This window comes from Hemitrygon akajei, chromosome 27 (genome assembly GCF_048418815.1).
Source record: "Hemitrygon akajei chromosome 27, sHemAka1.3, whole genome shotgun sequence".
NCBI lineage: Eukaryota > Metazoa > Chordata > Chondrichthyes > Myliobatiformes > Dasyatidae > Hemitrygon > Hemitrygon akajei.
In genome coordinates this window covers 16,209,578-16,222,379 of record NC_133150.1, presented here as the reverse complement: position 1 = coordinate 16,222,379, position 12,802 = coordinate 16,209,578, and the positions used below count along the sequence as shown (strand labels likewise).

Here is a 12,802-nt window from a genome sequence, read left to right as displayed (position 1 = left end):
TTTAGATGAAAAGCGCAATTGCTTTTGGAAATGAAACAGAACACAATTACAAGTTGATCTCAACAGATACCCATCCTAATAACATAGCAGCTCCAAACTCACGTTAAAATCGCAGACAGGACATTTTTCTTTTGGGGGGTCATTAAGGCTGGCAAGAATGAACTTGAAAACCTTGCTTTTGCAGCTGTAGTAAATGTGTGAATTAAAATCCACACAGCATAAGATGGCTCTAATAATAATAGTCATGACAAAATTTTGCCATTCGCCAGAGTCCCATGTTCATCCTGACCTCCGGTAGACTTAGTGTGGAATTTGGGAGTTCTCTATGTGACCGCTGGACTTCCTCCGGTGGCTCCAATTTCCTTCACATCCTAAATACATGGATAATTGGCCACTGTAAATTGTCTCTAATTGTGTTTGTGAATGGTAAAATCTGGAGAAAGCCGACGAGAATGTAAGAAGGATTTTAAGAAAACAATTAATGTAGGATTTGTGACAACAAGAGATTAATGGCTGGTGCAGATTTCACGGGTCCATGATGCACTTCTCTTTGAACTTATTAGGAATTTCAGCACCATCGGAATAACAAGGGATGAAAAATATCAAATTCAAAAATGAAGGTGTGGAGAGTTGTGGAGAAGAATGTGTTTGAAACCTACTTGGAAGCCAGGATATTGACAATTACTTGCCTGCCCTGGGGAGCTGGGAGTTGATTTACTGTCATATGCGGCTGTTTTCCTGGCAGGAAGTAAGGTGATTTTCTCTAAATAAGGGAGGGGCTTTTTTAATAATCATAACAAGATGTGATGGCATCAATGATTGTCCTGCAATTTTTCAAAGGTGCCCTGAGTATTAAGATGCACTAGATGCCCATTAAGGAAGAGGATGGAGGCAAAATGATTTCCAGAGTTGTACCTATTGCTTTCCTCTCACATATTCCACAGACCTTATCTGATTCTACCTGGGGCTTTATCTGACATTCATCCAAGTATTAACAGACACCAAGTCTCTGTCATGGTATACCTGAGAGACAGGAAGTTAAGTAATTGTATCTAGATGAGGCTTGGAGAGATGAATTATCCCAGGATTCTTTTCTGGTGCAATCACGGGGATTTCAACTGAAATGGAAGGATAATCGTGTGGTTGAGAAATGGATGATTGATGAAAAATTTCATGGGATAATCTGAATTGAAATTATATCCACGGCTCCCTTGTTGGAATATGGATTACTGTTGAATATCAGGCCAACGCTGTCAAATAATTCCTTTAGAATAAAGCACACACTTCACCTCAAATATATATCTTGAATTGTTTTCAGTGGAAGTAAATTTGAGCAGCAAACCGCTGGTAAATTAGACTCTAAACATGTATTTGAAAACCAGCCCAATTATTAAATTCACAAAGGATGTAAAAGCTGTTGCTTTCAAGTCTGCCAATATCCTTTCAATTCTGTGCAACATCAAAGGAACTCTACAAACAATTGTAGATGTAGCTGATATGAGAAATGTTGAATTAATCTCTGGTTTATGGCGTAATGCCAGATGTGTTATTTGTGCTTTCTATTAACACAATATAAAATATTGGAACTGACCAGAGTCAAATTCTGATACCGACTCTTGTATAGAAACTACTGGTAACAAAATTCAAATTGCAAAACAAAATGAGCAGTGTTTCAGAATACCTGGAACTGTATATGTCACTGAGCAGACTTGGTGGGCTGAATGAACCACTCCTGTTCCTTGGTGTTTGGATGTAGCTACTGAAGAAAATGACAGCGTTTTCTATCAATGCCCATCTCTGCTGGACAACCTACTGCCATTATAAGCATGCTTAATGATCTGGGAAGCATTGCAGATTAGACATTTCAACAGAAGAGTGAGAAAACTGTGGAAATGGAAATAAATATAAATAGCAGTACTGAAATTAATGGTGTTCTAGGCTCAGAAATATAGAAAACAATGGCAAAGGTGATTTGATTATGAGCAGTATCATTGTAAAGAAAAGTACAAATGGTGCACCTGCTGTCAAAGTCAAAAGGAAAGCCAGGTATTAATACTGCATTTAGAATTTTAATAACATAAGACTTTCCCTCAGTAATACAATCCATGACAAACATATGATTATGGAATTAAAGAAAATTCAAGTATTCCCTGAACTATTAGAACACAGAATCTGTCTTGATAGATGGGGAGCCATGGTAACGTAGGGATAGTGCAACACCATTGCAGCTTGGGGTATTCTGAAGATCAGAGTTCAATTCTGGCGCCAATGATTGGAAAACATGACTAATGGTTTGATAAACACAAGAGATTCTGCAGAAGCTGGAAATCCAGAGCAGCGCACACAAAATGCTGGAGGAGCTCAGCAGGTCATGTCTATAAAAGTGCATAAAGAGTCAATGTTTCAGGCTGAGACCCATACAGGTGCCCATGGCTACACCCTGAGTTTAGAGAAAGTGTGAGGAGCTGAAACAGTAATTGTTGAGGGTGAGGACCATTTACGCCAAAGGGAGGTGGGTGATGGTGGAGGGGAACTGGTCAGGTCTGTTGCCGAGAAAGATATGTAGAGTTTTAAGGTCTTCTTGATGGGGGATAGAAGTACTTAGGGACTGGGCATCCATGATGAAAATAAGGCGATCAGGTCCAGGGAATTGTAAGTTTTTGAGGGGACTGTGAGTATGTGAAGTGTTGCGGATGCACGTAGGTGGGAAGGAACTGAAACAAGGGGGATAAAATGGAGTCGAGTTCTGTGGGGCTGGAGCTGGAGAAGCAATGGGCCTTGCCAGACAGTCAGGTTTGTGACTCTTCAGTAGGAGATAAAATGAGCAGTGTGGGGTAAGGGGGACTACGTGGCTGGTGGCGGTGGATGGGAGATTCCCCAGAGCCGATGGGGTTTGTGATGGTTCTGGAGGCAATTTTCTAATGGTCCCGAGAGGGGTCCTTTTCAAGGGTTAAGTAGGAGGAGTTGTGAGAATTGTCGCCCAGCCTCAGTAAATCCGACAGACTACAGCTGCACAACTTTTGGTTTGATCATGTGATGGTTTGATAGCTGGAATTGAAACAGATATTCCTTGTTTCTGATTGATGTTCTGCAGCAGACAGCCTGGAGCGGAATTCTGCAATAAGCTCCAAACCATCCTTTAAATTAAAGTATTTTATGAGTTAAATTGCTGCAGTATCATTAAACTACACTGGCACCAAGGGTTCCTATATAAAAATCTTTTGCCCTTATTCCTAATAATAATGATATTAGATACAAATACACAGGTTCTCAGTGCCTGAAGTCACAGTAATTACTTTTTGTTCATAAATATTAACTTCCTTTGATAGAGTTCCAAAATGAAACCGCGAAAGTTCATAATTAAGCTATTGAGTTTTACACACGTTAAAATAGCTTACCTGCAAAAAAGCAAATGTGCATCAAAAGCAACATTGTGGGAAATAATTTTCATTGTGACAATTGTGATAAAATATTACTCAAAGCTTACATGAACATTCTCTCCCAATCCAGTATAATGGACAATGAATCCAGTTGTCTGTTCAGCATTTTACGGCCAATGTGGTTGAAGATTTAATAAGATAAAGATAATATTTGTGTTCGTCCCAATTATGCATACATTTTGGACTGATACAAATGACTTACAGGACTTTCAAATTGTAGAGACCGGCAAAAGCATCAATGGGGATCTGCGCTAGGTGATTTCCAGACAGCCGTCTGCAAGAGAAACAAAAATATAGCCATATGCATTTAATCTTGGTAAAATAATTCACTGTGAAAACAGCCAATTAGTAGCAGTAGAAACACAAAATACGTTACTAGCAATGCAATACTAGGAACAGGTGTGCAAGTTAACCATGACCAGATTGCAATAAGTTGCATTATATTTTCAAAGAGCGGAAGAGATTTGTACACTATATATAATTAATAATTAGTGATGGATATTCATGAATGAAGACATTTAATATATGTAGACAAATAATAATTTTACAAAATAAGCCTGTAAAAATGCCATTCTCTTTTCTCAGTCCCTTCGTCTCTGCCACAACTGTTCGCAGGATGAGGCTTTCCTTTCCAGGACACCAGAGGAATCCTTCTTTAAAGAAATGGTTTCCATTCCTCCGCCATTGATGCTGCCCTCACCTGAATCTCGTCCAGTTCCCAGACACCTGCACTCACCTTATCTTCCTGCAGCTTTAACAGGGATAGAATTACTCTTGTCCTCATCTACCATGCCATGAGCCTTGCATCCAACACATTATTCTCTACAATTTTCTCCATCTTCCTTGTGATCCTACCACCAAACACATCTTTCTGCCCCCCCCCCCCCCCACTCTCTGCTTTCTGCAGGTATTGCTCCATCCATGATTCCGTTGTCCTTTTGTCCCTCTCCACTAATCTCCCTCCTGGCACATATCCCTACAAGTGACAGAAATACTACAGATGCCCATTCACCTCCTCCTTCTCCTCCATTCAGGGCCACGAACAGTCCTTCCAGGTGAGGCCACATTAACCTGCAAATCTGTTGGCTTCCTATACTGTATCCAGCGCTCCTGATGTGGCCTCCTCTGCACTGATGAGACCTGGCATTAATTGGGGGACCATTTTCCATCCGCAGAAAGCAGGATTTCCCAGTGGTCAGCCATTTTAATTCCAATCCCCATTCTCATTCTGACATGTCATCCATGTCTTCCTCTTTTATGATGATGAGGCCACTCTCAGGGTGAAGGAGCAACAGCTCATATTCTGCCTATTTAGCTTCCAACCTGATTGCATGAACATCGGTTTCTTCTTCTGGTAGTTCATTTTTCTCTCTCATTTCCCTCTTCTTCTATTCCCTACTTTAGCCTCTTACCTCTTCTTCTCTTTTGGTGCCCCTCTTTCTTCCCTTTCATCCATGCTCCACTCTTCTCTCCTATCAGATTCCTACTTTTCCAGCTCTTTGCCTTTTCCACCTACACCTCCTAACTTCTTTCTTTATCCCCCTTCCCCTAACTACCTGGCTTCACCTATCACATTTGAGCTTGTCCTCTTTCCCCTCCCCCATTTTTTTATTCTGTCATCTTCCCCCTTCTTTTCCAGTCCTGATGAAGGGTAAAATATTGCGTGTTTGTTCGTTTCCTCCAGCATTTTGTGTGTGTTACTCTGGATTTGCAGCATCTGCAGAATCTCATGTGTTTACAAAATAAGCCCTTTGTTTTTGAAGATACAAGATCTTTCAATCCCTGTCTTGAAATAATGTGTATATTAGAGCAGTGCAAAGTCCTGGGTCAATATTTGCCTGAAGATGTCTTTGTATAAAGCTATCAGTAAATACGTCTTTTGTAATGGTATCCCCATGCAAATAATCAAGGCTTTTACTCTTACTATTACCAAAAGTAATGGTGAAAGGTTGGGCTAATTTACATTTCAGTAGATGCCTTAACTGCATCACCTCCTGGCAGCCTGCCAAAAAGCATATTGTAAAGACAGGTGCATTAGAAAAGGTTTCTCTTAAGATTCTTTGTTCTCAAAGAACTTCGGGGATTCAGGTTAAAATCCAGCTGGTGACTTCATGGAAGTAATTTGCCTTTTGAATAAAGAACTGTCTGGTGTTTATTCTTGATTAATTTATAATCTGCTCTTAGAGTGGCCATTGAGATAACTACTTTTGACATTAAGGATTCTTGATCACAAAATTTCAGTACTATATCCAAATGATTATGGAAAACCTCAAAGCAAATGTTAATTAGTATCAATCATTGCAGCTTCTATAAAATGAAAATAGTCCAATATTATCAATTAAAAGCTGTGTCACCATTGAAGGGAACCAGTTGAGCCAACAGTTTTGAGGCTAACAAACCTACATGTCGTGGTCATTTAAGTGTAAGCAGGTTTTGATTCCTATAAACTGTATTCCTCTTCCACTCTCAAACGAGAGGTCAGCTTTATTTTCCACATGTACATTGAAACATACAGTGAAATGCATTGTTTCGGTGATCAGTATAGCGAGGATTGTGCTGGGCACCAACACGGAGTGCCCAGAACTCACTAGCCCTAGGTCTTTGGAATGTAGGTGGAAGAGTTTATAATTTGGTTAACCCTTTCTATACCAAAGGGTTGACTTTAGAAGCATGGCTCAAACCATTAACTTTGTGTCTTGGAATACTAATGGTTTAAACCATCCGATTAAACAAAAGAAGATTTTCAAAGTATTCCAAAGACTTAATGCTCATATCATTTTTGTACAAAAGAGAGCTTAATCTTATTATTCCTATTGAGAATAGAATTCTTCAATTAGTTAATACGTCATCTATATGTGCCAAACATTCATTAATACAATTTAAGGTTGTACATAGGGCCCATATGTCCAAGGATAAATTAGCTCATTTTTATTCTTATATAAACCCTATTTGTGACAGATGTCAATTGGAAATCGCGTCTTTAACTCATATGTTTTGGTCATGTCCGCTTTTGAAAAAATATTGGAAAGATATTTTTGATATTATCTCTGCGGTACTGAACATCGATTTACAACCCCATCCTATTACCGCAATTTTTGGTTTACCGATGATGGACTCACTTCATTTATCTCCTTCCGCCTGTTGAATGATCGCTTTTCTCACTTTGATGGCTAGAAGATCTATTTTGTTGAATTGGAAGGAAATTAATCCTCCCACTGTATTTCATTGGCTTTCTCAAACTATGTTATGTTTAAATTTAGAAAAAATTAGAAATGGTGTATTCGATACTTCTATTAAATTTGAAAAGATATGGAGACCATTTATTCAATATTTTCATATGATGTAATATGACCCTGTTCCAAGCTTATTGGTTTTTTCAGCTTTAATCGTATTTATGTTGAGAGGATCGGAGTTGACGACACTGATGTTTATGTTTTCTTGTGAGATATTATAAACAGCCCCTTTTTTTCTCTTTTTTTTAGTTTTTCTTTTTTTTCTTTTTTTTGCTTCCTTTTTTTCCTTAGATATTAGATTAGTAGGTTAGTCAATTTTGCATATATATATATATATATTTCTTTCCTTATATTACATATTATGAAATATCTAGATTTACTTTGTTCATATATATACTATATGGTTCATGTTTCGGGAAAACTTATTTATACTGTATTCATTGCTTATGTATTCTTTCATGTGTAATGGGAATTTGTATGTTTGTAATCCCTTTATTAATATATCAATTGTATTTTGTTCATAATATTATTAATACTAATAAAAAGATTGAAAAGGAATGTAGGTGGAAAACAGAGCACATGGAGGAAACACACATGGTCGTAAGGAGAACATAAAAACAGTGGTGGAAATCAAACACAAATCTAACTGCCGGTGCTATAAAGGACTGGGGTAACCGCTATGCCACCATACCACCTCTAATTCCTAGAGCAGCACACGGTTAATCCAGGAATGCCTGTCCAAGGACATCTCAAGAGTCATGTATTTTGATATGGTTAGCAACATTCCAAATTGTTTGGGGATGTGAAGGATCATTAAGGCATGAGTTTGACTAGCTAAGACCGTTTCCACCATACAGTTTGTGTTGGCAGTTAATAAACAAGCTTCTAATAGTATTTTTTAACACCATGACCTACTGAATTTATATGTAATATGTACCCGTAATGACTGTATTTACATTGGAAGAAGCAGTTTAAATCTGGTAAATCAGCAACATATTCCTTAGAGAGATAAATGGCAGTTTCTATTTTTTTTTGCTGAATACATTGTAATTTGTCATTGAGCCATTTATAAAGTTGCACAAATTGGTTGCACTTCACTGCCAATGAAAATTATATTCATTAAAATAACCACTTGTGAAACATAAGCCAGCCAGGGATAGTACCAATGAAAACTGCATTAACATGGTAAAGAGTCTTGTGTGATGAACCTACAAAGTCCAGCTGAGATAACTGACAGCTCATAGTAATCACATGAAGGAACAATTAACCTAGTGTTACAGTCGACCTCCTGAATCACCGAGTACACATTTAAAGGAATATTACTAAAATGATTGTGTTGGATCTCATTCATAATACCACCAGTACTAAAAATAATTGCATCTCTTATATTCTTATTTTCAAATAAGACACAAGAAACAACTGATTCTCTCAGCGCAAATAACATGTGAGTGATTCTGGATATTTAAGCAAAGAGGCAACCCCCTTTACTGAGCAGGGCTGTTGGTAGTTCACTAAGAAACATATGGTAATAGGGCAAATTTTGGCCAATATCGTCTCACAAACAATGCAGGAAATGGAAACCAATGAAGGTGAGGAATATAAAAAAGAAAAATGTATATAAACCAGAAATCAGAGCTAAAGCAGAACTTCTTCAAATTTTAAATAGCATGTGGGGAAGTGGTAGTGAATTCAACAATAATCTAAAAGTAACCACAGATGTTATGATTTTATGTCCATAGACAAACAGACAGACAGACAGACAGACAGACATACTTTATTGATCCCGAGGGAAATTGGGTTTCATTACAGTTGCACCAACCAAGAATAGTGTAGAGATATAGCAAAATAAAATCATAAATAATTAAATAAGGATGACGATGATGATGATGATGATAATGATAATGATGATGATGATGATGATGATGATAATAATAATAATAATAATAATAATAATAATAATAATAATATAAAATAATGACAAGTGGAAATAAGTCCAGGACCAGCCTATTGGCTCAGGGTGTCTGACCCTCCGAGGGAGGAGTTGTAAAGTTTGATGGCCACAGGCAGGAATGACTTCCTATGACGCTCAGTGTTGCATCTCGGTGGAATGAGTCTCTGGCTGAATGTACTCCTGTGCCTAACCAGTACATTATGGAGTGGATGGGAAACATTGTCCAAGATGGCATGCAACTTGGACAGCATCCTCTTTTCCGACACCACCGTCAGAGAGTCCAGTTCCACCCCCACAACATCACTGGCCTTACAAATGAGTTTGTTGATTCTGTTGGTGTCTGCTACCCTCAGCCTGCTGCCCTAGCACACAACAGCAAACATGATAGCACTGGCCACCACAGACTCGTAGAACATCCTCACCATCGTCCGGCAGATGTTAAAGGACCTCAGTCTCCTCAGGAAGTAGAGATGGCTCTGACCCTTCTTGTAGACAGCCTCAGTGTTCTGAGATGTATAGGTATCTACAGCACTTGTTTCAGATTAACACTGTGATGTATCAATGCAAATCAGAATGTAACATCTGAGTTTTCTTTGGATGGAAGGATGTAGGCAAAGGAGCTGGTTTCTAACTGTGATGTAAGTGCAATACATTAATAAATTATGAATATGCTATATGTCAAATTAGACTGACCTCTGCAGCAGTGCAAATATACCAATCAAAACATCAGAATCTACTAAATTTTGCAGAGAGTGTTAACAAACAATATAAAATATTACAAATTTAGATGGTTAAATTTACATGAGTTTTTTTTTACAAATATACAAAAGTTTATTTTCTCACAAAATACTTAGAATAATCAGGAGTTCTTAAAACTACTTCCAATTTCAAATTAAAATATGATTATTACTATTATCTGCAAAATACTCAAGTCCCTGCAGGGCCAACCATTCTCAGACTTCCCCACTTTGCCCTTATGCTCCCTCAAGGACAGCCAGGCACAGATGTAAGCCCGAAAGAGGGACAGGAGATCGGCTCGGTCAGTATTAAGCTTTGTAACTCCAGATCATGAGCAGTAATTTAAAGGAAAAAGACGGGACTCCTTGAGAATGGGTCTTACTTCCGCTTTTTACTTCTGTAAGATGCACATGTATCACGTGTTGACATGATGAAGTATGCCATTTACGTACTTTTACAGATAATCTTCAATGCGTTGTGTAAACAACAAAGAATGCTTAATCAAACAACATATTTATAATATTATTCAAATAATAGTGAAATATTAAATGCACAACACTCCTCTGTGCTTAGCTATAAACTCCAGCTCTTTATAGAATGCATCTCAACTTACCGTAGATTCCGGACTACAGAGCGCACCTGATTTTTAGCCGCTGGCACTAATTTTAGAAATAAAATCATTTTTTTAAATGTAAAGGCCGCACCGGATTTTAGGCCGCACCGGATTTTCGGCCGCAGGTGTCCCACGTTGTAATATGAGATATTTACACAGAAAGATATTACATGTGAGGATTTTTTTAACTTTTAATTAAATCCATATGGTAACAAAAACAAATACATATTGCAAATGCTTTTTTTCGAACCGTGCCCGTACGCGGCTACTTTTAAATATACGTTGCGTATACTTCTTTACTGAACAACATTCCAATATCTCCTAACGACTGGTAAAAAATATATATACTGCAGCCTACCAGGAAAAGTTATTGATACCTTTAACTTAAAAGCAGAGTTCGCTCGGATCCAAAGCCGCTCGCGTAATGCCGCTCCCCCCCTCCTTTCCGTTTCATCGCAAACGGCATTTAAAAGCAGATTTCGCTCAGATCCAAAGCCGCTCCGCCGCTCGACCCCCTCCTTTCCGTTTCATCGCAAACGGCATTTTCCCACAAGACGCCGCGAAACCGGGTGTGTCGTCATAGCATCCCGCGATGTAGTACAGAAAACAAATATAGTTTAAACTAAGAGGGTAGGTAGCACAATGCTTCGAGTGTTTTCCATGTTGATGAGGGTGAGTACAAATGACTGATTTACAATAATTTAATTGTGAAAGTGCGCTTGATTTATCGTACAATTTCATTGGACCTCTGTGAACTACTCATCAATTTTATTGGTCTACTGTTACGAGGCAAAATGTTTACGAGGCGGCATGAAAAAAACCTTGCATTAGCCGCATCGGATTATTGGCCGCAAAGTTCAAAGCTGTTCAAAATGTGGGAAAAAAGTAGCGGCTTAAAATCCGGAATCTACGGTATATAATTACACACACACACACACACACACACACACACACACACACACACACACACACACACACACACACACACACACACACACACACACACACACACACACACACACACACACACACACACACACACACACACCCCCCCCCCCCCCCCATATAATACAACTACAAACGTTTGTACTATATAGACATCCACAGCATAACAAATGTCTCTTTAGGCCTGAAGATTTAATTGCTGCGGAGGATTAAATATTCCACTTGTCGGATAATGTCCTTGCTGAAAAGGTGAGGTCATTCTGCTTTGCGGGTGAGGCTTGAGATTGTGGAACGATCTCAAGTTCTGGGGTCTCCTCCATTGTGGTTGAAGGAGTTGACTCTGGGATTGCTAGAAGTGGTTCTGACAGCTCTGGATGCCTTTCTTCTGGAGATGTTGGCACCCCGAACAGTGCATGGTAAGCTTCACGGGAAGGTGTAGATTATAATGTGTGAGTACAGTGTCTGACATCATCATTCTTCTTAACCTTTTGGAAAGCCACCTCTCATTGTCATTTCTTCCTGATCTGTAGTAATGAGTGCACAGTAGCTGGGTTTGACAGGAAACTGTTATAGTGATTGACAAATCTTAAAAAGGACCACAGCAACTATGACATATCCTTTGATCTTCAGCTATCCACCACTGCTTCAATTTTCTCAGCACACTTGAGTAATATTTGTGCATCAATAGTGTGACCACAATTAAGTGATGCTCGGTTTAAAGAATTCATACTTGTTGCATCATGATCTGAGCCCATAATCTTTTAATCTTTTTAACATTGTCTTGAGATGTTGGAGATGTTCCTTATTTTCCTTACTGGTAGCAAAGATGTTATCTAGGTAACAGTGAGTGCCTGGAAATCTTTGCAGCACCTGGTCCATAGCTTTCTGTCAGATGTTACTCCAAAAATAAGCCTGCTATAGTGATAAAGCCCCTTGTGTGTGTTTATGGTGGACTCTTAAATATTTTGGACTCTTCTTCTATCTCCACCTGTAGGTAGGCTTCAGCTAAGTTGGTTTTGCTTAAATGTTTCCCTCCAGAAAGATTTGCGAAGATATCTTTTAACCTGAGCAGAATGGTCAGCATTTGATTGTTAGGTGTTCAATGTCGGAGGAACACAAGTGCCTGAAAACTGCCGTATCAGAGCACCACAGAGAGTTTTTCAAGAAACACATACTTTACCTTTTGCCTGTTCTGGATCAGCAGTTTTGTCCATCCTGTGAATTGAGAAGCCTTCAGGTCTGATCACCGTACCTGGTGTCTCAGTCAAACACAGAACACAGCAATCTCTCATTTCCCTCTGAAATAGCAATTTCGTCCTTAGGTCCTTAATGTTGCTTGTCCAGCGAATGCGAATGCCAGCACGATGTTAGGTAGTGGCAGCCTCATTCATCTGCATCAGCCTGGTTTGGAGACCCCGCCCACCCACCATTCCTGCCCTGCTTCTGGCCATGGTGATGAACCTCCGTCTGGTTAAAGGTGCTGTACCTGCTTGCTGGAGAATTAAGTCCGCTGAGTCTTTTAGAAGATTGTGAAATCTAAAGTTCATTAAGTTGATTCAGAAGTACGTTGCTTAATGGGAAGTTACATGCTGCAGATTGCATTAAGAATAGTTCAAAAGAAGTATATTTAGAAGCATTGTACGTAGCCTACAGAACATCACCGTGGTTCACCAGTGCCATCTTACCGAGGAAACTTGAACATCTCGCCGAGCTTGAAGGTGGATAGTCATCTCGAGTTTGCTTTAAAAAATACCTCATTGCCACCATTAAGTTTTGTAACTCCAAAACATTAGAGCTAATTGAAAGGAAAAAGATGGGAGCCCAAGAGGACAGATCTTACTTTCATATTTTACTTTGGTGATATGTGCACATATTAATCACA

At 38.9% G+C, this 12,802-nt stretch overlaps 1 protein-coding gene across 1 annotated transcript in view; it reads right to left on the bottom strand.

Annotated features, from left to right (window-relative positions):
- Positions 1-12,802, bottom strand: part of lgr6 (leucine-rich repeat containing G protein-coupled receptor 6) — a 312,367-nt gene that overhangs the window by 133,852 nt on the left and 165,713 nt on the right. The window contains exon 3 of the mRNA XM_073030423.1: positions 3,643-3,714. Within this exon, the coding sequence (XP_072886524.1) occupies positions 3,643-3,714 (72 nt within the window). The remainder of the gene's footprint in view (positions 1-3,642; positions 3,715-12,802) is intronic.